Source organism: Cheilinus undulatus, linkage group 15, assembly GCF_018320785.1.
Source record: "Cheilinus undulatus linkage group 15, ASM1832078v1, whole genome shotgun sequence".
Lineage (NCBI taxonomy): Eukaryota > Metazoa > Chordata > Actinopteri > Labriformes > Labridae > Cheilinus > Cheilinus undulatus.
The window spans coordinates 34,411,114-34,437,585 of record NC_054879.1 but is presented as its reverse complement, the minus strand read 5'-3'; the positions used below and the strand labels follow the sequence as shown (position 1 = coordinate 34,437,585).

The 26,472-nt window shown below is 43.6% G+C and overlaps 1 protein-coding gene across 3 annotated transcripts in view; it reads right to left on the bottom strand.

Annotated features, from left to right (window-relative positions):
- Window positions 1-5,106: 5,106 nt before the first annotated feature.
- bcor (BCL6 corepressor) overlaps window positions 5,107-26,472 on the bottom strand; it is a 42,986-nt gene continuing 21,620 nt past the window's right edge. For all 3 annotated transcript variants that reach the window (XM_041807822.1, XM_041807824.1, XM_041807823.1), the window contains 7 exons: window positions 25,669-25,976; window positions 22,313-22,597; window positions 13,259-13,425; window positions 12,445-12,590; window positions 8,571-8,648; window positions 8,301-8,454; window positions 5,107-6,092 (listed from right to left, as the gene is read on the bottom strand). In XM_041807822.1, coding sequence (XP_041663756.1) covers window positions 5,762-6,092; window positions 8,301-8,454; window positions 8,571-8,648; window positions 12,445-12,590; window positions 13,259-13,425; window positions 22,313-22,597; window positions 25,669-25,976 — 1,469 coding nt within the window. In that variant the 3' untranslated portion in view covers window positions 5,107-5,761. The remainder of the gene's footprint in view (window positions 6,093-8,300; window positions 8,455-8,570; window positions 8,649-12,444; window positions 12,591-13,258; window positions 13,426-22,312; window positions 22,598-25,668; window positions 25,977-26,472) is intronic.

Sequence of the window (26,472 nt, the reverse complement as noted above, 5' to 3'; positions counted from 1 at the left end):
GCAAACTCCCAAGATGGAAAACTGGTATGGTGGAAATGACTGCCACTATAAGCCAGTGTGTTCTGGGACTGAATCCAGCCGAGGGGTTCCTGTGTAGCAGCTCTGGCTTCCACATACTTGTCAGTGGACCAAGAGATACCCTAATATATATTAAATATGAACACAAAACAGCAAGTACTGACAGGTAGCTCAGTGGTGTAGTGATTTGCACTGCTGCATCACAGCCTGTAGGTTCAGGGTTCAAAACCTTGCCAGAGCTTCAGATTTCTCCTGCTGGAGTGTGGATCAGGATTTTGAGCTTTCAAAGAGGACATAAATCAAACAGCAAGCAAATATTAGGCAAGTATCCAAGGGTTCCATGTAAGTGTGGTGGATAGTGCTGCTGCCTCACAGCCAGCAGGTTCAGGGTTTAAGTCCAGACCACCGTCTTCCTGTGAGAGGTAAAAGACTTCTGGCAAACTCACACAGAACTGGATCATGATTTTGAATTACCCCAGTTTACCCATTTAATGCATTTACTTAAATTCATTTTACCAGGGAAACTTCATGATTGGAAAGGACATAAACCCCATCACAATGGCACTGCATGCTATTTTGGTGTTTACCATTGCTGCCTTCCACTGTGAATGTTTAAGTTGGCTGGGGTCTTTCCTTAGAAGAGTTCTGGCTTTTGCTAACAGTAATGTGGATGATAGTTTTGAGCTACCCCATTGTAATAGAGAGGATATGATCTGAAAAAAAGAAGCACTGACTAGCTGCTAAATGGTATTGTGGTTGGATCTGCTCCCTCTCAGTAAGGTTCAAGCCCTGGTTGAGGTGGATTGTTCTGACTTTCTCCCACAGGAGCATCCATGATCATTTTGAGCTTCCTTAATTTACTGGAAAGAAAAAAAAACTCCCGTCAGTGTGGTTGGCACTGCTGCCGTAAACATGACGGCTCAAGGTTTAAATCCTTGGTGCTGCATTAGAGATTTCTGGCCTTTACCCACTGCAGCATGGACCGGGATTTTGAGCTATCATAATGTACTGCAAAGTTCTGACTAAAGGATCTCAAAAAACAACCCAACCCAAATGAAGGTTTGTGAGTGGCCTAGTCAAAGTCTGAACTTAAATTCTAATTGAGATGGCATGACCTTAAACAGGCCGTTCATGCTTCAAAGTCCTGCAGTGTGGCTGAATTAAAACAATTCTGCAAAGAAGAGTGGGTGAAAATTCCTCCACACTGATGGGAAAGACATTCATTCTTGAGTGAATTTTAGGAAATATTCTACTTTACCAACTTTTCTGAGCATTTTTTTTCTGTTAAAAACATATCAGCAGTTTTTCCCTTTGATCACACCTGTCGGTTTATCCTGGATCCTTTTGACCCTGACAGGGCACCCCAGCAATGGCTTTAAGAGTCCACCAATGATAAAAGAAATGGTAAGTTGAAGAAGAGAAAACGGGAAACAAAAGTTTACCAGTATTTTATGAAACCCAGTCACGTTTCCTGACTTTGTCTCTTAAATTACGTCCTGCTGTTCAGTCAGAGGCTGAGAGTGAACCTCCTGCACCTTCTAGCTTTCTGACTCAGAGTTAGGGCAGAGAAACTCACGTGTGCTATGCTGAACTCTTTTTCTGTAGGATCTCAATTAGCCATCTGACAGCCTAATGTCTCTCCATGACCTTTACCAGGATGTGTGAAATGAGGTAAGTCCTCTCTGCCTGGAGACAACAGCTCCAACTTTACTCCATAAAGCTCTCTAAACTCAGCTTCTAAATGACAGGCACTGCTGCAAAGTCTCTGTGATCTTTATCAGTGTAAAGATACATTTTAAGATGACTCCCGAGGCTGAAAAGGATTCTAATCAGCTTACTCCATTTTAAGAGGAGATCCCAGGATTTGCCCATTTATCACCCGCTGGGGCTGGTTTATCCATGTCACTACCTGAAAAGCCATCGTCAGCTTGTGACTCAGCTAATCTACCCTTACATTTTGCTCTGGTTTTTTAAGGCCAGACAACACAACTGTCATGCAAACACTCTGGACAAGATGAAGCTGTTGGGACTTTTGTTTCGATTCTCTTTGTTTTGTGTTGCTCTGTAGGTGGACACTGCACTTTTTAAGGACCTTTATTCAAATAAGAAATTATTCAGTGTGTCAGGGACCAGTGTGTGACTCAAAACTTTCTAAAATGTCCAATGCAAGACAACAGCATGATGAAGCTACTTATTGCCAGAGTTTTTTTAGTTAAGGGATAAATTAAATACAATCCCAGTTCTAAAAAGTTGGGGTGTTGCTTCAAATGTAAGTAAAAAACAGACTGCAATGACTTTTAGGTTAACCAGCAACAGCTCAGTAACATGACTAGGCATAAAAGGTACATTTTAGAGAGGCAGAGTCTCTCAGAAGTGAAGATGGGCAGAGGCTCAGTCAGTGGAAAACTGTGTCTATTCCAGAAGAATGTTCCTCAACATAAAATTACAAAGACTTTTAACATCCCACCATCGTACATAATATACACATAAACATATTCAAGTACATAATATCATCAAAAGACTCAGATAATCTGGAGAAATTTGTGTGCAGGGCCCTCCAGCAGCGCTGCATTAAAGACAGGCATGATTCTGTACTGGAAATCACTGCATGGGCTCAGGAACACTTCCAGAAATCATTGTCTGTTAACACAGTGCCATCCACAAATGCAAGTTAAAGCTGTATAAATTCATATGTGAACAGGATATGGAAACACCACTGTCTTCTCTGGGCCAAAGCTGGTTTAAAATGGACTGAGGCAAAATGGAAAACTGTTCTGTGGTCAGATGAATTGAAATTTGAAAAGATTTTTGGAAACCATAGACACCGTATCCTGCAGACTAAAGAGGAGTGGGACCATCCAGCTTGTTATCAGTGCACAGTTCAAAAGCTTGCATCTGCCTGTGGAATGGGGTTGCATTAGTGCCTGTGGTGTGGGCAGCTCATACATCTGGAAAGGCATCAATGCTGAAAATAATACAGAGGTTTAAGAGCAGCATGTGCTCCCACCTAGACAATTCTCTCTCAGGGAAGATCTTGCATATTTCACCAAGACCACATACCCTATCCATTATAACAGCATGGCTTCATAGTAGAAGAGTCCAGGTGCTGAACTGGCCTGCCTGCAGTCCAGACCTTTCACCAATAGAAAACATTTGGCGCAACATAAAAAGAAAAATCTAGCAAAGAAGACCCAGGACTAAGCTCATTGCATGTTGACAGACTAGTGTTTTGAATCACAGTTTCGAATCACTGATTCAAAACTAAACAGTGAAGCGGCATGTAAGGAAACTGTCATACTTTCACAATGATTGAACAATAATGACCATGTTTTACTGTGCTTTTATTGAATCTGCCTTGTCTTTCTCTTTGGTGTCGTGGTTTGATCACACTTCTTTGAAAGATAAAAATTCCAAGTAGTGAGGTGGTCAAGTCGGCTGATTAGTGAGCCACAGCTCTATCCAGTATCCTTGTATATAGGACAGTTACAGATAGCTAACTCTGTCTTAAATGGTGATTGCCATCCTTTTCACAGTGAATTTCAGCCTCTCCCATCTGGATGGGGATTTTTAGTCCAAAGGTGCAGATCAAAGCGGTATAAAAACAGTTTTGTCGCTTCTGACCTGAACAGGCTCTAGCCATATTTTGCACACACTTATTTTTTTGTTTATTTATTCCTGCATTTGAGTATTGCACTTACTTTTACTCTGGCTTAATCAAGATCTGTTTATTTGTAATGTTCCAATTGATTATACTGGATGGTACTTTTCTCTTTGTATGCCCTGATTGATTAAACCTTTGATCATTTCATCTTTTTATTAGTTTTATCATGTGCCACTTTTGTGTGTGTATGTGTGTGTGGGTGGGGGTTCATCCTACTCATACACATGACTGTGTCCCTACTTTTATGAGATGTGTTCCTGCCATCACATTCAAAATGAGCTAATATTATTTTTCATGAAATGGTAAAATGTCTCAGTTAAAACATCTGATATGTTGTTTATGTTCTATTGTGAGTGAAATAAGGATTTGTGAGATTTGCAAATCGCTGAATTCTGTTTTTATTTACATTTTACAAAGCCCCCCTTTGGGGGGTTGTACCACTACAGAGTTTCCCTGTTGTTGATCCTTTCTTAATGAAGATTAGAAAGAATTTCTTTTCGTCTTATGTTTCACTTTAAGGTATTATTTGATTATCTTGTTCTCCATCCATCCAGGCTGTATATAACATTGGCAGTCCACCAGTGAAATCTAGATGTGTTAAATGTAGTATTAGATTTTTAGTTTAGCAGTGGGGGAACGTTGCATTAAACGTCAGAAACGGTTTCTGGCCACTGGAGGGCGCTGCAGGCCTTCAGCACAAAGAGGCTGTAATGTGGGAGGCTCACTGTGGAATGCTCCGACATACAGTAGCTGCAGAAATCAAATGAAAGACAGCAACAGTACTAAAGTATTCCTAGAGATGGCAATACAGGATCGGTTTGATGTTCACATCTTCAAGACATGTAGGAGTAGAGCGAAAAAATTATGTAAAAATATTCAGTTTTACAGGGCAGCTCACAAAACTTTGTTCATAGCCCCACAACACAATCTTATGATGCATTTCCACCAAGCTTACGGCCGAGCTTGGTTCCTTATACAATAATTTACACTGTCAAGAGCTGGGAAAGGTACCAAAATAACCGGCCTGGTTCGCCCTACTTCTTGGCACCCATCTGTTGGAGTCCTAGGTGTACCTATTTGACTTTAGAGAGTGGAGTTGGTCACACTGCTGACTTAGACCCCTGCCTACAAAGAGAGTATGGTTGGCTATGGAAATCCATCATGACCAGGGTTTACTATACCAAACTGCTGAACCAAACTGGACAACGCACTAGAGAAAAAAAGAGAAAAAGAAGGCATCATAATACCATTTCTCTTGCAGTTTGTATATTTATTTTAAAGCAACTTCTTTTGTAAAATATAAATACAAATTATGAGATATTTTAATTACAAAGTTAAAACAAAAAAAATGAACACACCAAAAATTACTTTACTGCAGTAGCCTCCCTGTTATGTACAAGCTCTGTGCTGACGGGTGAATATCAACATCATCTTAAAACTTTATTATACAAACCATTTTGTAGTTTTGCATGTTAAATTACAGACTAAACAGGAAGCAAAACTTGAGCATTAAAATTAAAAAATTACAACAGAATCGCCCCAGAGGCCAAAGCCAGCGCTAAAGCCTGAGGGAAAAAAACAAAAAAAACAGGACATCATGTGCTTCCTATAAACACAAATACCACATTCAATAGCACAGCCTCAGCTCTATCCTGTACAGCTACACACAGGCACAGTGTGTTGCTCGCTCACTCACTCCACTGGCAACAAGACTACACCCTGCTGCCATACAAAATCTTTCAGAGAGGAGTCGTGAGCAACATCCAAAAGAAAAAAATCTCTTCATATTATTTATATATATTTATATATATATATATATTTATGATTTATACATATATTAATCTATAAAAATAAGACCATTATTAAGTCACAAATATTCTGAAACTTGGAGGGTAATGTTTCAGCAGCCTGGTTAGCCAGCAGGTCAGTCCATCTGTACAGTGCACCGTTGCTGGTCCAGAGCCGGGCTTAGGCGTGGGAACTACGGGTCAGGGCTAAGGCAGATCATCATAACCCCCTGTATGGTTCTAAAGGAAAATGCAGTCACTAAAAGTTTAAGTCCAAGTGTAGTAGATTCAGGGGTCAGGATGAGGCCATTTTGCCTACAGCCTTAATTTTGTCCTTCAGTTTGTCCCCAGCGTGGTCCCAGTGGTCGTCCAGACACTCCAGTGAGGAGCCCAGCAGAGCGGCCAGCTCGGCGCTGTCTTCCACCAGGTCTAACAAGTCCTTACTGTCTGGTTGGAAGCCCTCCAGCTCCTCTGGGCACGAGAAGAGCTGCGACAAAGAGGCCTGCCGGTAAAACTCCGCCTCGGCTACAGTCACCACCTCCATGTGGGGGAAGGCTTGTCGGAAACCGCGGGCAGACATCCGCAACCGGCGGAGCACGTCAGAGAGCAGCAGCCAGTTTCTCGGCCTGGAGGAGAAAACCAGGAAAAGTTTAGAAATGAGGAAATAGATGAAAAAACAAAATAAATGAGTCACTTCGCTTTAATGCAGAAAAGGAAAATTATTGTGCTTCTTTGACTAAAACTGGACTTTTAAGATGGATGTTAACATGTTAGTCTGACTGAAATGGTACTCAATAGAATTTGAATTAAAGTTGGGCGTACGGAGAAACTTTCAGCCAATTTAGACACAAATTTGGAGTCTCACGAATCACTCACATGTCCGCAAACTTTCAGCCTGATCATGCATCTTTTTTTCTCGCAGTGACAGAGACCCAACCTGATCAGCTGCTCCTAAATTGTCCGACAGATTTCTGACATGTTTGATATTTTGGTCGTTTCGGGAAACACTCCGACAGAGAAGAACCATGAGCAGATTCCCCAACTTTGAGACATTTTGGCAAATTCCCATTAAAACCTTTTAGATGTGTCATTCCAAACCATTATAAAAGGAAATAAGTCAGCAAGCACAGGCCTTCAAGTAGACACAGCTGACACAGAATATTTTATTTTGCTGCTAGTTGTGATTGCCATACAGTCTATGTGTAAAAGAGATGAGAGCAGTCATCGTTGTCTGTAGCTATTTGAAGCATGAAAACTAGACAATTGATCTGACTTGAGAGCCTTTCCAAAAGAAACTGCATTGACTATAGTTACAGTTCTTCCCACCTTCACGTGTGTAGTGTGAGCAAACAAATCATGTGTGATGGCTGTAAACAATTGTCGCTCACTGTGAGCTTACATTTCACAATGACTCTCATAGAGTCAGCTTAAAATTGCACAGCATACACCTAGCTTAACATGATAAGACTGCAGTTCTGCAGTCACACTGAGCCTTGATCCAGAAGTCCAACACCAATAATGCTAATCATGGCAGAAGTCGCACTGTCTTCTTCCTTTGAACATTACCAATAAGCTAGAGGGATGGCATGCATCCAATCTGTGCCAAAAGGTCAAGCTTGTTTATATTTCTACGTCAAATCTGTGCCATAGCCTATGCCATTGATCCCTGAAGCACAGAACTCTATGCAGAGGCCATGCACGTAGCAGCATACACATCCTCAAAAATGTACAACACGTCAAAAAGACTTAATAACAAGCCTTGTGATTGGTGCGCTGGGTAGCACTGGCTGACTCAACTGCTAACCGCAGACTTGGACTCGTGCATGGGGTGATGCTTCCCTAAACAAGACAGTGTGGGATTCCCAGTATCTGAGCATGCGGACGAAAGTCAGAGTCTTTCGGTCCTTGGTCCTTCCAGTCTTACTTAAACTCCTATGAGACCTGGACGTTGACTGATGGCAAGACCATGTATCCAATGCTTATGTTTGTGGGAGAGCGGGGATGGGAAGGGTTGACTGCATGGTACAGGTGGTGCCAGGTATGGCAGATGCACTTTTACGGGCACCTGGCACACTCTTCTGAGACTGATCCAGCTCACCACATACTGGGTGCCGAGGACCTCCCAGACACCAGAAGTGAGTCATGGAGAGGGCGGCTGGGAGGATACCTGCAGAGACGAGGCATGGGTCTGGTACAGGCCTGGTGGATGGTCATCAGGAGGCCAGAGTAGTAATAGACCATACCTGACCTAGAAGCATCGGCTGATTTAGCAGCCATACTTTCCATCTCCTATGATGTTCTCTATTTTCTTACTTGCTATAACTTCAGTATAATGTACTACTGCTCAATATTTATCAGCGTTAAATCCAAAATACTACACTAAGTTTCAGTCGCTACGGTTTCCAGTGCACCAACAAGCAGGAAATGTGGCAGCTGGACTGGGAACTGGCATAAAATGGCACTGCCAAATGGCATTGGTTGAAGCATTGCAGAGAGACGCAACAATGTACAGGTATAGTAACAAGTATAAACCAGGCTTAAATGGTAGGAAATGTATGTAAGGTTGTTTACATTTTCACTGTTTGACACACACGTGGTTTGCCGCCAACTATTATGCACGGTCAACCAGAACTTGGTCCAACAGTAATTGGCTTAAAGAGGGTATATCGCCACCTAGCGTAGTGGAGTTGAACAAATTTCTGTCAATAAATCAAATTTCCCTTGGTGCTTGTATGCCAGGACAAGGACAGCAGCTGAAAATATCCTTATAAGCCTTAGATGGGCTTAAATGTGCATGTAAACTATTGGCACTCTGCTTTTAGGATCAAACTCACCCCTGGGAGAGGGACACCTGGATGTTATAACATGGCAGCAGAGGTCGGTCGGAGAACTCAAACTCAAACACCTCCCTTCTATCGTCCTCATCCTCATCCTCTGGGCCTGGAGGGTCAGCCAGGATGTCATAGACACCACCCTCCTCGCTGGTTTCTATCATGATAAAAAAATAATTTATTTTTAGTAAGTATCTGCATAATTTCATAAAAATAATGACTCTGGAAGCATTAAAACACAAAGACAAAAACAGGGTGCTGATCTGTACTCACCACACACAGCACTGCCGTAGAATTCCCAATAAATCCCCGGGTCGTCATCTGAGCGGCCCTGAAGGTCGGCAAAATAATCTATGGAGAGAGGAGAGGAGCAGAGCCTGTTATTCAAGAGCTGGAGCCCCGGGGACAGACAAGCAGGCAAATACAATTGCCCTTTAAAGTCTACAGCAGAAAAATGGATAAAGAGCACAGTAAAACAGAGGAGGAGGAGGGAGAGGAGGAGGAGGGGTGGTGTCAAGAGAGAAAAGAGAAACAAACAGAGCAAATGTTTTGGGGGGAGGAGGGGGAGGAGAAAGGGGAGGTGGTGATGGTCAGGGGCCAGCGGCTGTACCACGGGGGAGGAGAGCGACTGTCTCCGCTGGGTGAGAGCTGGCTCAGTTCAGAGCCGGGCTGCCAGGAATCAAACAAGAACCACACACAGTCACTGAGTGCGCTCACACAAACACGCACAGGCTGGAAACAAACAAGCAGAGCGAACAGGGTGAGCACACACCGCCGGAGCAAAGTGTGTGCGCTGAGAACGTGCACGCACTCACACACACATTAGCAGAGTGAGAGCTGGGCTTTGTGCCAGTGCTGAGGCGTGGGGCGTCTGGCGTGTGTTTGGAGGGATTAACGGCCTCCAGATGAGTGGGACCAGGTGGAGGGAGGGCAGCGATCGCTTGCTATCGCTCATTTTCTCCGCTGCTTGCACTCCCCCTCCTCTTCTCTCTCTCTCTCCCTGCTCTGTCAATCTAGCAGCCATCGATCCATCCGTTCACGCTCCTCTCTAAATTCAACACCATCTTTCCAGCCGTCGACGTATAAATCTCCCTCTTTTGCAGCGAACCTGTTCACCGTGAACTTACACCTGTTCATTTTCACCCTGATCTCCCTTCCTGTCTCCTGCGCCTCGTCTCGTCTTTTGCTCTAAAGCCTCCGGCGTGTCTCAGATAATCGGTTTTAGCTTGTTAGATGTTCATGTAATATTAAGCAGCTGGCTTCGGAGGAAGTGTGCGCGAGCGTGTGTGCTCTCATTTCCTCCTCTTGTACACAAACTCCCTGCCTTCTCTGAACTTTAACTACAAACATCCAGACGAGCGCTCTCCACACGCACACGCCTCAGATACAGACCACGTCATGCTGAAGTGAAAAGACACATTCAGGCGCTCACACGCACGCACACAAAAGCAGAGTCTCCAGCCAGAGCGGAGCCCGTTTCCGCACGTACGCTGAGCAAACACAGTTGGCGTTGCTAAGTAACCAGATAGAGGAGCTCAGAGGCAGCAGCACGCACCCCGGCGGGCTCAGACTCCCTGTCTAACAGGTGGTCGAGGGAGGGAGGGAGAGGGTGCGGGAGGGGAAGCAGGATGACAGAGAGGGACATGTCTTGTAGCGGCGGTGGAGAGGAAGAGGATTTACAGAGAGGGAGTCAGACCAACAGGTTGCACAGAGGTCAGAGCAGCTGATTTGGGAGCTGAGCTAATAACGCTCCTTTTAAACAATCCACCCATAACCTACTTCCATATTCACAATCGTTTATCCTCTAAAATTTCCCCAACAACCTCTAGGCACTGATTGCCTATGACTCAAAATTAAAGATTTATTTTTTTATTTAGAGAGGAGGAGAGTTGATAGAGTATGAAACAGGGATGAGAGAGTGGGGGAGGGACATGCAGAAAAGGAGCCACAGGCAGGACTTGAACCCAGGCTGTCTGTGCACATGGGGCACTCCTTTGCAGCTAGGCCATCTGTGCCCTGACTGAAAATTCATAGAAAACATATCCCAGCTTCCTAAGAAGTGAGGCAAAAATGTATGCATCAGTTAAACCCACTTTTGTACAAGAATTTTTTTAGGCCTCATAAGGAACAAATAACATTAAAAATTAGGCACTCCCAATTATACACGAGTAAAACTAGTGATGTTTGTACATTTTAAGCCAACATAAACATAATTATCCATAAAATATGAATGTGAATGCTGCACAGTTGTCGCTCCTACTTGGATGTTTATCATCCTTATTCATGGATAATTAAATCACTGATTGGGATAGCCTGCAAAAGATCCCAAGACTCAAATTAGGCTTCCCTCACACAGGAGGATTTTAAGCCCCCAGAAACCATCAGAGGGGCATGACCCAATTTGAGGCTTGTTGGAACTGATTATTTGTCTGAATCATTCTCAATTGTGCTGCATCAATCCGCCTATTTTATCACTCCTGATCGAGTTTCATCCTACCTGATCCAAGTCATGAATATAAAACATATTTGATATTTACTTATTAATTAATTTGGATCCCCGTTAGTTACCACTGAAGTAGCTACTACTTTTGCGGAGGTCCATACAGGCAAACACTAAAAATCTGTACAGATTAGAATGATTAAAGTCCAAACAGGATAAACATACAAAAAGTTAAAATAATAATTGAAACAGGAGTAATGATAACAGAATACTAACAGTTACACGAGGAAGAGGAACCTACTGACAATCAAAAAGGTAATCTCTCATTGGCTCATATTAAATGTAGACAGAATGTAGTCTGAGTGCAATGTTTCCTGTTACAACAATAAGTAGGAAGTATGCAATGACAAAGTTATACAAGAGACAACTAAAAGATTGTAAACTTGTGATCATATATCACAATATTATTACTCTTTTACCATTCCAGGTTGGGCTGTCTATGAGCGTGAGCAAACAAGGTAGCATCACCCAGGCCTGCCCGAGGAACTGGCTGGAAAAACCTGCTGAAAAGGCCCTCCCATGTTGTGATTTATTGATATCAGATGCATGTGTGTTGGATCAGTAGCACTGGTGCTAGCGTACTGGCTAATAGTTATTTCATTTTGGAGCTGAAAAATATGTCAAGCTATAACATTCTGATGCTGAAATTACATATCTGTGTCACTTTTCACACCTTCCATCACAGTTTTAACTCATATTTCCACATTTCCCCCACTTTTAACCCATATTGCCACTTTTTAACTGCTTTTCACAATTTTCCCACCAATCTCACCACTTTTTTGCCTTTTTTAACATATTTTTTAATCTTTAACTTAAGTATTACCTCCTTTAACTCATTTTTGCAACCCTGTAACCACTTTTCACAATTTTATTTGGCCATTTTTTGCCACTTTAACCTATGGTAACATTAACAAATACAAGGTACTTCTGTTTTCAGACAAGCCTTTTGAAAAGGGTTTTTTTGTACTACAGAATAATATATATAATAAAATAAATAAAAATCAATTTTATTTGATAAAAGTAGTTATTATTCAGGTTAGATACAAAATAAGGTTATCACAGATTAACTTTACAATGAACCATGATTTCCCTGACCTCACTGAGACCCTGGAACTGGAACTGGGTCCCCATTAACCAGATGAACTATACTATAAATTCAGCCAGGATTTTACCCGTTTTCTCTTGTTTTCCTTTTGACAGCATAACTACACTTGCCAGGAGTAAGTGAATTAATTTTTTATCGTGCAAGTTTTGTGGATATCATGTTTCTGGAATCTCCACTGTGAAATTGTTCCTACAAACAGAAGATGTGCTCTCATAACCTGGCAGAATCAACTAGTATATGTGTATCAATTGATTAAAATGTTACATTCATTTGAAACTGACCTCATGTCACATGTTTGAAACCTGTTAGCCAGACTTGGAGTCCTCCATCCTTTTTCCAGACAGAATATTATATCATATTGGTTAAAAACAGCAGCCCAAACCAGGGTCAGAATCTTAGTGGGTCTGACAACAGTTTGATGTTGATTTGTACTCTCAAATATTCACATATTGTCAGTCTTGTTTTTGAAAATCCCTGAAGGGGTGACTTGTTTGCAATTCAAGTGCCTATGACTTGGTTAGAAAAGTCAGCTGAGATCTTACCAGTGAGGAAGCGCTCCATGCCATCGCTGTGGGTCATCTTCAATAGGCTGCGGCCAGAATAGGTGGCAAGGGTGGGATCAGCGCCGTAAGAGAGAAGGATTCGCACCACGTCCAGGTGGTCGTTCTCAACAGCATCATGAATTGGCCTAAGGACACAAATGTATTTAATCTTAACAATGAATATCTTGGAACAGCACCAAGGACATTTGTACTGGCACAGAACAAACTTAAAGAAATGCATTACCTTGAAGTTATTCTAGTTTAACAAATGATGGATTCTTTCTATGTCAGAACTTGTTTTACTTAAAATTTCCCCTTTAAGCACCTTTTTTCCTCAAGGTTGCATGTTATGTCTTCTGCACATCTCTACTGATGCTTACCTTCAGCCGTATAGACAATAATGAGCATGTTGAAGGAGACTGATTCCAAGGCAGCAACCAGCATTCAGAAAAACTATACAACATAGTAGGGGCTAATAAAAGCTCAAATGATACACAATGCACCTTTAAGACCTGCAGTTTCGAAGAAAAAAAAAACTACATATTTTTAATAGCCCCTCAGTTAAAGTTCTCTACTTTCCAATTTTAAATTACAGCAAACCAGGCAAGTCACTGCCCTCCCAAAGCTAAAAGTAGAACCAATCCCACAAATGTTATGCACAAACTGAAGTGATTTCATTGATGACTAAGTCCTGGCTTGCCCTTTTGAGGCCATATGGAAAACCAAAGGTAATGTTGTCGTCATGCACAGGAGACTCATTTATGCAAGCTTCACTTTCTGTGTTTTTGTGAGCAGAACATGAATATTTGTTTACCTGGTGCCATCCTGAGCGCTGCAGTTGATGTCTGCACCGTAATCCAGCAGGTGCTGGACGATGCTGAGCCAGCCACGGGCGCACGCCTCGTGTAGAGCACAGTAACCGGCGTAGTCTCTGTGATTCACCTCGCATACTCTGTTCTCCAGACAGTACAGAACCACCTCCTGAAGAGAGCCAACACAGAGGAGAGAGGAGGGTTTTAGTGGTGACAACCCAAGCAACACAAGAGCAAACACACGCGCCAGACGGAGCAGACGCATACGCACACAGTCCTTCCCTTTACAGCCCCTGAGGGAGAGAAATGAGGGCGAGGAGGAACTGAGTGTGTTCCTGTGTCGGGTTAACACGCACACACTCGCTCACAAATGCTCCATAATGCTAACGCTGGCACCAAAACACGTCGAGGAGACTAAGTGTGACTCAACTGTATTTAGCCTGCCAGACTCTGCTCATGTGTCTGAGTGCCACGGTTGGGCCTGGACGCCACTGTGGCAGCCAGTTACGATGGCTGGGCTCTGAATACAGCATAATGGAAGCGGAACAAAGAGATTTGATAGCAGCGCTTAAGAGTTGGAAGCGTTTTCTCTGGTCTAGGGCTGTGACAGTTGGCCATCCAGCACTAAGTAGTCAGACTGGTTTTTATTGGACTGGAGCTGCGTCTGCTGCTACTAAAACAGAGAAGAGAGATAGGAGTCCTGCCATGTGTTGATACCAGGCCTGCAGGACTCTGAGAAGTGTGTCTGTCACACTGCAGGTATGTTCATGAAAAAAAATCTTGATTGGATGAATGTTCTGTCTGTCTTGATCATTATGGGCCAAGCAGAAGCTATATCCCAAACACTGAATGCACCATGGGTGGCCATTACAAACGGCTTTGAGTACAACTAAACCCCACCCGCTGCTAAATACCTCCTTCTCCTCAAATGATGCTGATTGGTCCGAACAGTGTTCGGTTCGGCACAAATGTTGTGGATCGGAGGATTTCAAGATGGATTTGCCTGATGACAGAATGGAGTCTGGCAAATCAATCTGCTTTGCAAGGTTAGTTTTGGATTGGAGCTTTGTAAGATGGATCTGCAAGACAACAGACACAGAATCTGGCTAGTTCATCGCCTTTGCAGGGTTACTTTGTTTCAGGATCGGATGGTAAAAACAAACCGAAAACACTACCTTCTTATATAGTTATCACATATATATGTGAATGCAGGGCTCATACATCCAGAGACACGCAAACTCTGTCCTGCTAACAGTCCTGTGCCGGAGGGAGGAAAGCTGCTCATCTGAACCTGGGGAATGACTCCAAACTTCCATTTCTATGCTAATTCTAGCCTGCCGTCGACTCCAAGTGTTTATCTCACTCTCTCTCTCGTTCAGCGCAGGGCGGATGGAGGGAAGGAAAGGCAGCAAGGAGAAAAACAGACTGACAGAGGGATGAGACGAGGGCAAGAGAGAGCGGAAGAACGGGAGAAGAGAAGAGGCAACACCCCAACAGATGACAGATTAATGAATCTGTGGATGGAATCTGCCGGGGCTGTCCTCTGGGCTGCAGCTGATAATAACAAGAGATGAAAGGCTGGGTGGTAGTGGTGGTGCGAAAGTGTGCGTGTGTGAAGAGGAGGGGGTGAAGTGATAGGAGCGAACAGAGGACGATTGAGCCGCGGAGGAAGGAGAGACAACGAAGGGGGAGAAGTGGAAAGGAGAGCCACGAGAGAAAAAGTGAGCAAGTGTGAGTGAGAAAAAAGTGCAAGAAGAAGAGAGAAACTAGGGTGGAGGGTTGGGTGAGTGAGGGAGGGTGGGACGAACGACACTCCAACTGGTTTTCGCTCGCTGCCAACACTCTGTTTGCCTGCTGGAGAAAGATTCAGGAGCGCTGTGCCGAAGCTCCCCTCTGGGGGATTCCACTCGCTCTGTGTGTCTGTCTGTGTGAGTGAATGAGAGCGAGTGTTAGTGTGTTGTAGAGTGTTGATATGCAGCCTGCCTATGCGAGTATGTGTGCGGCTGTGGAGGAGGCGTAGCACTAAAACCTCCGAAGCCGTGTTTAATATCGCTAGGAGAGAGCGAGGAGCTTAGCACGAGAGCCCTGGCTTCCCGCCACACACACTCACAGCCACACATACACGCACAAACTCCTCCGCAGTAAAATGAGACACCACCCCCCTCCCTCCCCTTCTCTCTCTCGCTCTTTCCCTCCGTCCTCTAATCTCCCTCTCTAGAATGCTTCCCTGCGCTCGCCTGCAATCAATGCATCACTCAGACATTTAACCCCTTGCGGAGCTGCCTTGTATGCGCCTTGCGTACAACTGTGTGAGAGAGTGCGTGCGTGTGTGCAGACTACATGTAGTAGTTGACGAATGAGTGACTTTCCCTGTGCAATGAACAGACGAAGCCGTAAAGAGTGGGTGCGTGCCTAGACAAGTGAAACGTGTGTTTGTGTGTGTGTGTGTGCATAAACGGCAGCCTGTTGTGGATGACTGTGCTGGGGTAATGGAGGAAGACCGTCAATCTAGCCGGCAGAAATCCCAGTAAGGTAATTAATCCTGCAATGATACACACAAATCTAGAGAATTCTGCTATTCCAAACAAAAATCTGCACATTTTGATTGAAAGCTTCCATTTAAACTTCCTGTATGCATGAATTTTTTTTCAATTTGCGCATCTTACTTTTTTTTTTTTTTAGATTTGTACCTATGGGCTTGTTCTGCCTTTATTTACAGAGGTGGATAGAGTCAGAAACAAGGATGAGCGAACGAAAGACATGCTGGAAAGGAGCCACAGAGTGCTTTCCAAGGAAAAAGATCACCCTTCTTTCTTTACAAAGCTAACAGAATCACTCATCATTGGTCTTTGCCATGGAAAATGTTAAAAATAGAGATGCATATCATCGTATTTTTTGCCAATATCTAATATGCTGACATTTCCTGCTACTAGCTAGCAGCTGCAGAAATATTTATTTATTCCTATTCTGAATTGTAAAAAAAAGTACTAATGGAACTTTTTCATTACATTTAGCAGCTTGGCTCAACTTGGCTTGACTCAGCACATGACTCCAGTGCAGCAGGGGATTTGCTTTTCCACCACAACCAAGCTACCTGTTTGAGGGTGGGTCTAGAGCTGATGACGTGGTGTTGAGTTGATGATGTTGAAAAGTATTGTTAGTAAGCTTTTGTTCCGCCAGACGAAAAAATAACACTGTTTGGTTTCTCCTTGATTAATTTCTGTCTTCTCAGACAAGCCCAGTGAGCTGGCTCAAGTTTAGGTATAAAAAGGTGAATTCAGTGTGAAATTCCTCATTCCTGTTCAAAATGGTAAAACATGGAGAGCTCACTGAAAATGATAGAGTCCCCATTAAAAGAACTTCATGATGCTGGATGGTCTCTGAGAAAAATATATGAGAGGTGGTCTAATAAATTTGTTAAGCACTGCATGTATGGCTTATTTATAGCTGTATATCTCGCCAGAAATTTTCATATCTGCCAATACCAGTTTGTAACTTTTTAGCTAACATATGCAGGTACCGATATCATGCCAATACTATGCATCCCTCCTTAAAAAGGCTATTTTAGTGGCATTTTGACAGCAACCCTGCAAAAAGGTTTGTATAGAAATTATAAATCCTGTCACTGATGGTCTCTTACTTTTACAGGTCATAAAAACAACTATATTCATCTAAAATCTCCTAACAGGAGCTTTAAATAATGACTGAAGGGGTTAGCTTACAAGCTACATGACAAACAACATGCTGAAGAGGAAAGAAGCTAGCCTGAAACATGATAAATTTAACCAGCCACTGGCTTACATACAAGAAGTTTTCACAGGGAACGCTATCTGGCTTAGATGAAAACAAGGAAAAATGCCATTTCAAGTAAAAATAATGTATTTTTATTATGGCTGTCAGCATAAATTAAAAAATTAGGGTCCATAATTAGTGTATTAAGTCAAACATTATTTGCACCTTGTCTTGTGAAATATTTCACTTAACTGTTCACTTATTTTCCTTTTTAATCCATAGATAGTTCCTTTTTCTGTAGATAAAACTATGTCATAGTCTTCAATCTGATGAAATTTATTATTAGTTATTTTCGTTCCAAATAAACAATATGAATCAAAAAAGGTTTTAAATGTAAAATTGTTGAATTCTTATTGCAGCAATTAGCTGCAGAAGTTCTGAGATTAATTGGATTAAAAATTGTAATTGTTTGACAGCCCTTATTTTCATTTTTTGCTGTGTCTTGGCAAATTTTAGGCCTTGAAACATGTTGCTCATAAAGCAAGGAAAAAAAATCTGAGTAAAATGTAAAATTATCAGCTTTGGTATGGTCTTCCCTTCTCCAGATATTGTTTCTTTCTGTTCTCTTAAAATTTCGGTACCACAAAACTGCATAAGTCAAAGGTACACATCTGCAGTCAAAGGTCGCCAAAGTTCAACTTTGAAAGTCAGTTCAGCTGCTCCCAAGTGAATCCACTGATTAGCCAAAATTTGGCCTTTAATTTTTGCTATCGTAAATAGAGGTCTAACTGGGCACTTAAAATGCAATCTCCTTCCCTTTCCTTGGATCATACGTGGTTTTGGAAGGAAAAATCAGAAGTGATTCATGTGAGGAGAATAAATTACAGATTGCACCTTTATCTGAGCTTTCAATGGGCAGAGCTGAGGGGCCCCGGCACGAGGGGGAGAGGGATGAAGACATCCGCAGAATCTCTCCTCATTACCATTTCAAATGCTCAGAGAGCGAGGCAGATGAGGGAGAGAGAGAGAGAGAGAATGAAAGCAGAGGGAGGAAGAAAGAAAGAGTGGGCTTTCGTGTGCAGAGGCACGGATCGCAAAACTAAACGAACATGAAATATGCACAGTGTCGGCCCGGGCATCGGGAACATCACAGAATGGTGCGCGTGTGTTAAATTACATGCATGTGTGCTTGGCGTGATTCCGTGCCCTGTGTGTGCAGGTCTGCACAAGAAAGGACGCCTGTGTGAGTGCTGACAGGGTAACAACCAGTATTTCTGACTCTGTGTGTGTGCTTATAGTGAGTGTGTAGGCTGTGTGCGTGCATGAGCCGATTCTGAATTTGCATGTACAGGTTTGTGTGGGTGCATGACAGCAGCAAACTGCAAGACTCGTCACTGTGTTCAGCATATGGAGTAACCTAACACAACAGATAGACTTTAGACTTTATATCCACTCCCCAGGATGTATTTCACATTCATCTGAGAAATATCCCATGCAAAGTATTTGAGAGGGCAGGACTCTCCAAAAAATTCTCAGTATGTCGCCATTATTATGGGCCAATCAGAGCGACAAGATAAAATAAGGTAGTCAGGCATGCGCAGCTCTGGTACTAACCTGTGCTCGACAGACAGGCGCTGCCATAGTTTATAAACAGTGGAGCTTGTTGGTGGATAAAACTCATGCCAAGATCGGTTGGGATAAGGTCAAAAACATCGTCTTTGCCACAAGAAGCTTTTGGTCTGGCTCTTTGCTCTTGTTTCAGTAAAGAAATATGGCACAGTTTGGATAAAACTGACCACTATTTTATAGCTACATCCGAGCTAAATGCTACACCTGTGGCAGCCACTCTACATACTGGCTTAAAGCACAACTTAAGCCCTCCAGTAACTCTTGCAAACTAATGCCGAAGCAGGTCGGGAGAATAGTGAAACATCTCTTCTGTTATAAAAAGCTTTCAGTGCTGTTCTTTGCTCTTTATTTGATGAAGAAATGAGGTCCAGCTGTGATAAACTGCAGCTATACTATAGTTACATCAGAGCCAAACGCTACACCAGAGGCAGCCATTGCTACCCAGTACAACGAAACCTCCCCATATCTACTGCCTCGTTCTCCTCAAATGACGCTGATTGGCCTGGTCCATTATCAGACCACGCACAGTCGTTTCAGATTGGAGCTTTGCCTGATGGATTTTGCCTGATGACAGATATGGAATCTGGCCAATCCATCTGCTTTGCAAGGTTAGCGCGACAGCAGCAAGCAGCGAGACTCGTCACTCTGCTCAGCATATGGTGAGGAGCACATCAGGATGCCTGTGCATGTGCTTATTGGGTCATAACCGGTGTTTCTGTGTGTATTTCTGTGTATGTGCTCGTAATCAGCCTGTGTGCTCTGTGTCTGCGTGCGTGCATGCCTCCGTCTCTCAGGCCCTCATATCTCTCTGCCTGTGTGTGATAAGCCCAGAGCTCGCGGCGCTAAAACACCAGCGTGAGACAAGCTCTCTGTGCATCTACAGGCTTGTATGCAAGTGTGTGTGTGTGGGGCGGAATGCATAAATTGGTGTGTCTCTCTGCACTCGTCCTTGTGTGTGTGTGTGTGTGGGAGCCCCAGGGGTCTGCCCCAGGCTTATCACACACAGGCAGTGAGAGACGAGCTTCCTGCGAGAGAGAGAGAGAGAGAGAGAAAGAGAAAGGGAGGGAGGGATGGGGGGAGAGGGGAAGGCGGGGGTGTTGTTTGCGCAGCGGTCAGCGCCTTGTTTGTGTAGTCTCAGGTTTTCTCCTCCCTCCTTCCCCTCTCCACACGCGGAGCGCAGGAAGGGAAAAAATGCTAAAGGGGAGAGAGAAAAAAAAGGAGAGGGAGGGAAAAAAACGTTCGAGAGAGACGCATAAATCAGAGAGACGAGCCAGCTTCTCTCCAGCACGGCTGACTGAACCCTGCTGCTGCGCTGCACCCTGCGTGTACGCGCGTGAGTGTTTGTGTGTGCGAGTCGGGGAGAAAAACAGCCGCCGCCGCTGCTAACCACAGTCACCACGGCACATTAGAGGGCCATTAGAACGCGATTATACTCCCAGTGCTTACCTCTCATTCACACTCCTGCTCTCTCTCCCTCTCTGAGTCACACACTTCACACATAATCACGGACACGCAGACAGACGCACACACCCCTAATCATCATGTACAACAAACGCACACGACCATAAAGCAACTGGTTAATGAGCAACCAAAGATACCCACACCTATTTACAGATCTGTGAAGATACCTCTGCTGGTGATAAAAATGATCACAAGAACACGGCTTAGAGATGAATGAGAGACGGAGTGGACAGGAGGGATGGTTAGCCGCTCAGCTGTCTAAACACTGATATCAAAATAGTCGGCACAAGCTTTATGAATTGGTTGAACTAATTATCTATCACTTTTGCAAACACATATTTAACGCATGATAATTAGGGCACAATAATCTGAATTTATTAAGGCCCAATATCATTGCACCAAATTTTAAAATGTGATTAATCTCGTGCTTTGTTGTCCCTTTTAGCACACTTTGGTTGAGCCACTGCAGCGTCTCCTGCAGCCACAGTGACGTAAATTCAACCCACCACTGTTCCTTCCTTTTTACTGTCCCTTAATTACTTTTCAATCCATAAAAAGTTCTTTTTTCTTTGGTTAAGTTCATGTTAAAATCTTCAACCTACCTATTTCAGCAGATCTGTATCCAAAATGACACAAAATACAGATTTGAGTGCAAACAAGTGGAATTCCAAAACGGGATAAACAATTGATGTGATTACCCAAAGAAATTCTGGAATTAATCGAAATTAAAATTTTAATATAAATTTATGAATACATGTGTAATATCAGACTAGGATGGCTTCTTGTCGCCTCCCTGTGGAGGTCCTCTAGGTGCATGCAAAGGGGAGAAGACCCCTGGGTAGACCCAGGACTTGTTGGGGGATTATATATCATATAAGGCTGGCAAGAGAACAAAGATTGGATAAGCGTACGTCATAGTCAAGGTGCCTTCCAAAATTTAAGACCTCTCACTGGTAATTATCTGACTTTAAGACTTTTAAGGTCTTACATTTCAAATGTACAATTTAAGACTATTTGAGATGTATAACAATTCAACTGAAGTGATGAGTAACCACGTTAAGCAAGGACTGTAAGCTGGTGGAGCTAGTTGCTAACTTTAGCCACCCTCTACTCAGCACACCAGCCTCATATCGTAAACCAGCTGACACAATGACCTTGTGATAAATTTGACTGTTTCCTGAGCATTTTTTCTGCTGACTAGTCGGTTAAACAAAATTCAGATGCACATTCAGCCAAATAAGAAAATAGTCACCTGCGAACATTACTAGTGGACACAAACACATAGTGCAAAATCTGTAGCCCATGTGGCATTAAAACCACTTGGATCAATAAATCAATTTGTAAAATATTTCAACAAGGAGGGGAAAACATTAAGAAACATGAAGGGGGAAGGAACACAGCAGGCCATCCAACTTTAATTAAGAGCTTCTGAGTAATGGGAGTTGAGAGATTTGAGAGAATATACACCGATCTTATTCTTTAGTGGGCGTGTGGAGAAGGAAAGGATCTGGTTCAGGAGCGAGCGATCGGCAGCTACACACAAAGACAGAGAGAAAAAAACTTCCGATGCTAGAGAGAGGCAGCGAGCATCAGTCTCTGTATAATGATCCCACCGATCCCTCATGCTGTCTGCACACGCACGTACACGTCTGTGTGTGCCTGCGTGTGTATGTGTCACACTTCGCCTCACGGAAAATTAATGAGATGTGAGAGCGGAGCGAGGCGAGAGGAGGGGAGGCGATGGGGGAGTGTGCGTGTGTGCGCTCGCGGGAAGGAGGAGGAGGAGGAGGAGGGGTGCCAACGACAATCTGAGTCACAAAGAGAGGAAGAGTAAGAGAGCGCTGAGAGGAAAGAGGGGGGGGGGGGGTAGGGAGGGAGCGGAAACCTGAGAGAGAAAGAGAGAGTAGCCGGCGAGAGGAGCAGAAAAGGATGGAGTAGGGGAAGAACAAAGCATGTGCAAGGGCGAAATAGGAGGAAATGATACAAAAAGCAAAAGAGGGAGCTTGAAAGAGGAAGAATAGGAGAGATGCACGAAAGAGGAAGACAAGGAAAGACAATTTTGAGTGGAGCTACGTCTGCCAGAGTCACAGACGGGAACAAAGTAGGGGGAGAAAATGAGCTCAATTTAAGAAGAGAGAGGGAGCGCAGATTTGGAAGAGATGAAGTGTAAGAGTGTAAAATATGAAGAGAGAAAGCGATAAGGAGCGAGGATGACTTTGAGCGAATCCTATTACCTCGTAGCCGAGTCGTGCGGCTCTCTGGAGCAGAGTCTCTCCAGCGTTCTTGTTCACGATCAGCCGGCGAGCCTCTGGCGGGATCGGACGTACTGCGGGGGGCTCAGCAGGGGGGGTCCTGTGCGCCCCCACCGCCTCTGGTGGGACAGCGCCTGCTCTGCCGTTGGCCTGGGGCTGGAGGGTGGGCGGACAGAGCGCGGCGGGGGAGCAGGGCTTGGCTGGAGAGCAGGGATAATGATTAGGAGAGGCGGCTCCCTTCCTTGGAGCGCTGCGCTGCTCGCTCAGCTGAGGAGAGACAGAGAGAATGGGAGAGGGAGAGAGAGAGGGAGGGAGAGTGTTTCAGCTACTGCCACATTGCAGACGCACACGTGGACACTCAAGGGCACACGCATGACATGACACACTTGCAAATGCACGCACTCACACATTTAGGAGGGGGCATTGGTAATGTTAGACCCTCTATGGGGATGCTGAAACACCTGTAAATTTCATCTCAGCACCCCTAAAAATGACAAGGGCATTGCCCAACTACATTTTCAAAATCGGACAAGTATTTGGTAAATATCTTCTTAATCCCTAACCATCTTTTTTTAATAAAGCCTAGCAATAATCAGCACTATCAAACTCATATGCCATATATCATGTCTCAAAGAAAGTAGGAGAAAATAAGGACTTAAGTACTAAAATAAATCATTTTATGTCATAATTGTCTGCAGTAATGTTGCCATTGGCCTATCTGATGACTTTCACTGAAAAGAAGCTTCCATCTAGCCACTCTGCTATAAGCCCAGATGAGTAGAGGGCTGCAGAGATGTTTGCCCTTCTGGAACTTTGTCTCATCTCCACACAGGATCTGTGTGAGGGACCATTAGGTTCTTGGTCACCTCTCTTACTAAGGCCATTCTCCCCCGATTGCTCAGTTTTGCAAGGCAACCAGCACTTGAAAGAGTCCTGGTAGTGCCAAATTTCTTCCATTTAAGAATTATGGAGGCCACTGTGCTCCTTAGAACCTTCAGTGCAGCAGAAACTTTTTTGAAACCATCCCCAGTTCTGTGTCTTGCAACAGTCCTGTCTCTGAGCTCTACAGGCTGTTCCTTTGACTTCATGGCTTGGTCTTTGCTCTGATATGCAGCTGTGTGGCCTTCTAAAGAGGTGTGAGCCTTTCCAAAATTCTATTTACTACAGGTGAACTCCAATCAAGGTGTAGAAACATCTCAGCAATGATCCAGAGAAATGGGAGGAACCGGAACTAGCTTGTGTTCTTGCTAGGGGTCTGAAAATGTATGTACAATATGATATTTCAGTTTTTGTTTTTCATAAATTTGCAAAATTTTTCAAAATTCTGTTTTCACTTTGTCATGATTGGTTACTGATTGTAGATTTATGAGAATATTTTTTTCGACTGTAGCATAAGGCTGCAACATAACAAAACTGAAAAAGTGAAAGGGGTCTGAATACTTTCTGAATGTACTGTGTAGATAATATTGATGCTTAACCAAAGCATATTCTATTAAAAATGTACATATTTTGTGGGGTGAAATCCACAATGTTGTTAATTTGATAAATGATGCATAGAGGAAAATATAACTTGCGATATCTGTGTTTCGGGAGGTTTATTGAGCACTTGTCTTTAGAGAGCACCCCTCAAGTTTGGATTGTAAAATCCCCCATGGGAGGGGGTGTCATGTTGTTTGAGTATAGAGCACACTTGTAAAACAATGCCAGTATTTTTTATTTACAAAATAGTATGCTGTTTGTGACATCATCAGCATAAGGGGGAAATTTCAAAATAAAAATATATTAGTTAGAAAATCCTTCTGGTTGAAGTTTTATAAAGTACTAAAAACTATTATTAAAATAAACAATCCTGGACAGTTCAACACATTATTTTTTGGAAATATATATTTTCAGATGAGATGCTGGGATAAATATATTTTGGGCATTTGTGTGACAGGTCACTGTGTTATGAACCATCAGGCCAAATTTCAGTCATAAAAAGCATTTCTAAGTTTATAAAATAAAGCCTCAAAGTTGTGAAAAATGAGGCTGTAAAATCTGGTCTAGGTTGGTGTGGGAGTGTCGGTTGAAGCCACACCCATATAAGAGTGATAATGACCTGTAGGCCACCATGGCTATAGAATTGGTAAATTTACCTCACAATGAACAAAAACATTGCTGCATGTAGCTGGCTGTAAACTTTAGTGAAGGCAGTGACATCAGCTGACAACAAACTGTACTGAGATGAACTGATCTGTGATTTTAGTCTGTTGTAGCATTAGGGGGGCGAGGTGACTCCCCATCAAAACTGGTGATGACATTGGCTCCTTTATTGCCCTGCTCAAATAAAACCAAGCCAGGAAAGAAGTGAATAACTTTCTAATGGTCTAAATAAAAAAGTCACATACAGAGCTCAGTGTTTTCCAATGTTTATAGCAACCTTATTCCAACATATCTAGTGTGTTGATACAAAGTTTGGTTTCACTATGCAGGGACTTTAAAAAGAAAAAGCTGAATTTTAGAGGAAACTCTAATCAGTGTCAATAAACTATGTTAACTACTTCATAAAACTGTTCACTATACACTACCTTTATACAGCTTAAGTACACAGACTGATTTTGTTTACAGATGATATTTATGTATCACACTATGCATCCCTGAAACACACTCTCACACAGAGCTTCACACCAACTGTTCACGCCCCAAACACTGCAGGTTGGCACGCCACTTTCCTTTAACCGCTAAACCAATAGAGCACGCCTGAGACAGGGAGTTGCATGCCTGTGTGTGTGTATAGTGCGTGCCCTCTCAGTGGAATTCCATGTAGAAGCAGCTGTCAGCCTGAAGAGGAGAGCAGTGTGGGCGGAAAACAACTATCCTTCTTTTTTTCCCTCAATTTTTCCCCATGCTCGTTTTTTCCCCCCCTTTTGAACTCCGGCGCTTCATGTGCTCAACCGTGGCTGCCACAGTCCTCGTTGTGATTGTGACTGAGCGTGTGGACACTGACTGCGATGTATAATTGCTCCAGGGTTTTGTTGTAATGTCAAGAATGCTCAGTAGCGCTTGCAGCCAGTGGCACGTACCTAGACACAAAACACCAGCGATGACACACATTCGACAATTAAGGCCAAAGACAAACACGCATGCAGGCAGGCACTCCACAGGGAGCCACTAAGGGCATGAGGAGGTCAAAGCTCCAGCAGCACTCTAAACATTGTAAACATACTTCCTTCCTCTCTCCCTCCCTCTTGCTCTCCCAGCTGCATAATCGGAGGCGCCGACAGGCATACTGAAACAGACTCCGCTGCTACAAAAATCCAGACGCCTGTATCGCAGCCAGACAGCCTATCAGCACTCACCTTGTCCTCCTCAGCTGCTCCCAGATCAGCTGCACACCGCTGGCCTGGGCTGCTAGGTGTGGCCTCTTTCCTCTTCTCCCGCTCCCTCTGACTGGTGTGTTTGGTCTTGCACGGCCGCTTGCCCTTGGGTTTGTCGGTGTCACTATGGCGACGGGGCTTGAGGGGAGGAGCGCCTCCTACAGATGGCTCTGGGGCAGGAGAAGGGGGGCCCCTCCTGGGCTCCTTGAGGCCACGGTCACCTGAGAAGAGGCCCAGCGGTTGAGCTTTGTCCTTCACTTGGCCGGGGGGAAGGGGAGAAGCAGCTACTCCTAGAGTGGGAGGGAAAAAAAAAAAGGGAGGCAGAGTGAGCGGCTGATAGTGTGAGAGCTCAGTGGAAGGGGAGGATGGGAAGGTATTGCAAGGCCATCTCTCACCCTCTGTTGGTTTATTAATGAGAGCACAGAGCTGTCTGGGAGCGCAGCATGCCTGCTCGCTCGGGAAAAATGTAAAATAAATAAAAACACGCAGTTGCACGCACAACAGAGGCACGCATAAACAGCCCTGTTGTGACTTGTGCGCACTCATTCACTGCAGCAAGGACACTAGTCTGAGTAATCTATCTAAACAAATGTGGCACTTTCTGGTGTCAGCCTCTTATAGTACATATTTACACAAAAAATCTGCCCTTGAAACCACAGTGTCAGATAGTGAAGTAGAAATTATTTTCATCATAAGAGTCACTGAAAAGCATTTAACTACATAGGAATGTTGTCTAACTTCGCATTCATATAAAATGTACATTCAATAAATCCCTCACTGAAAACC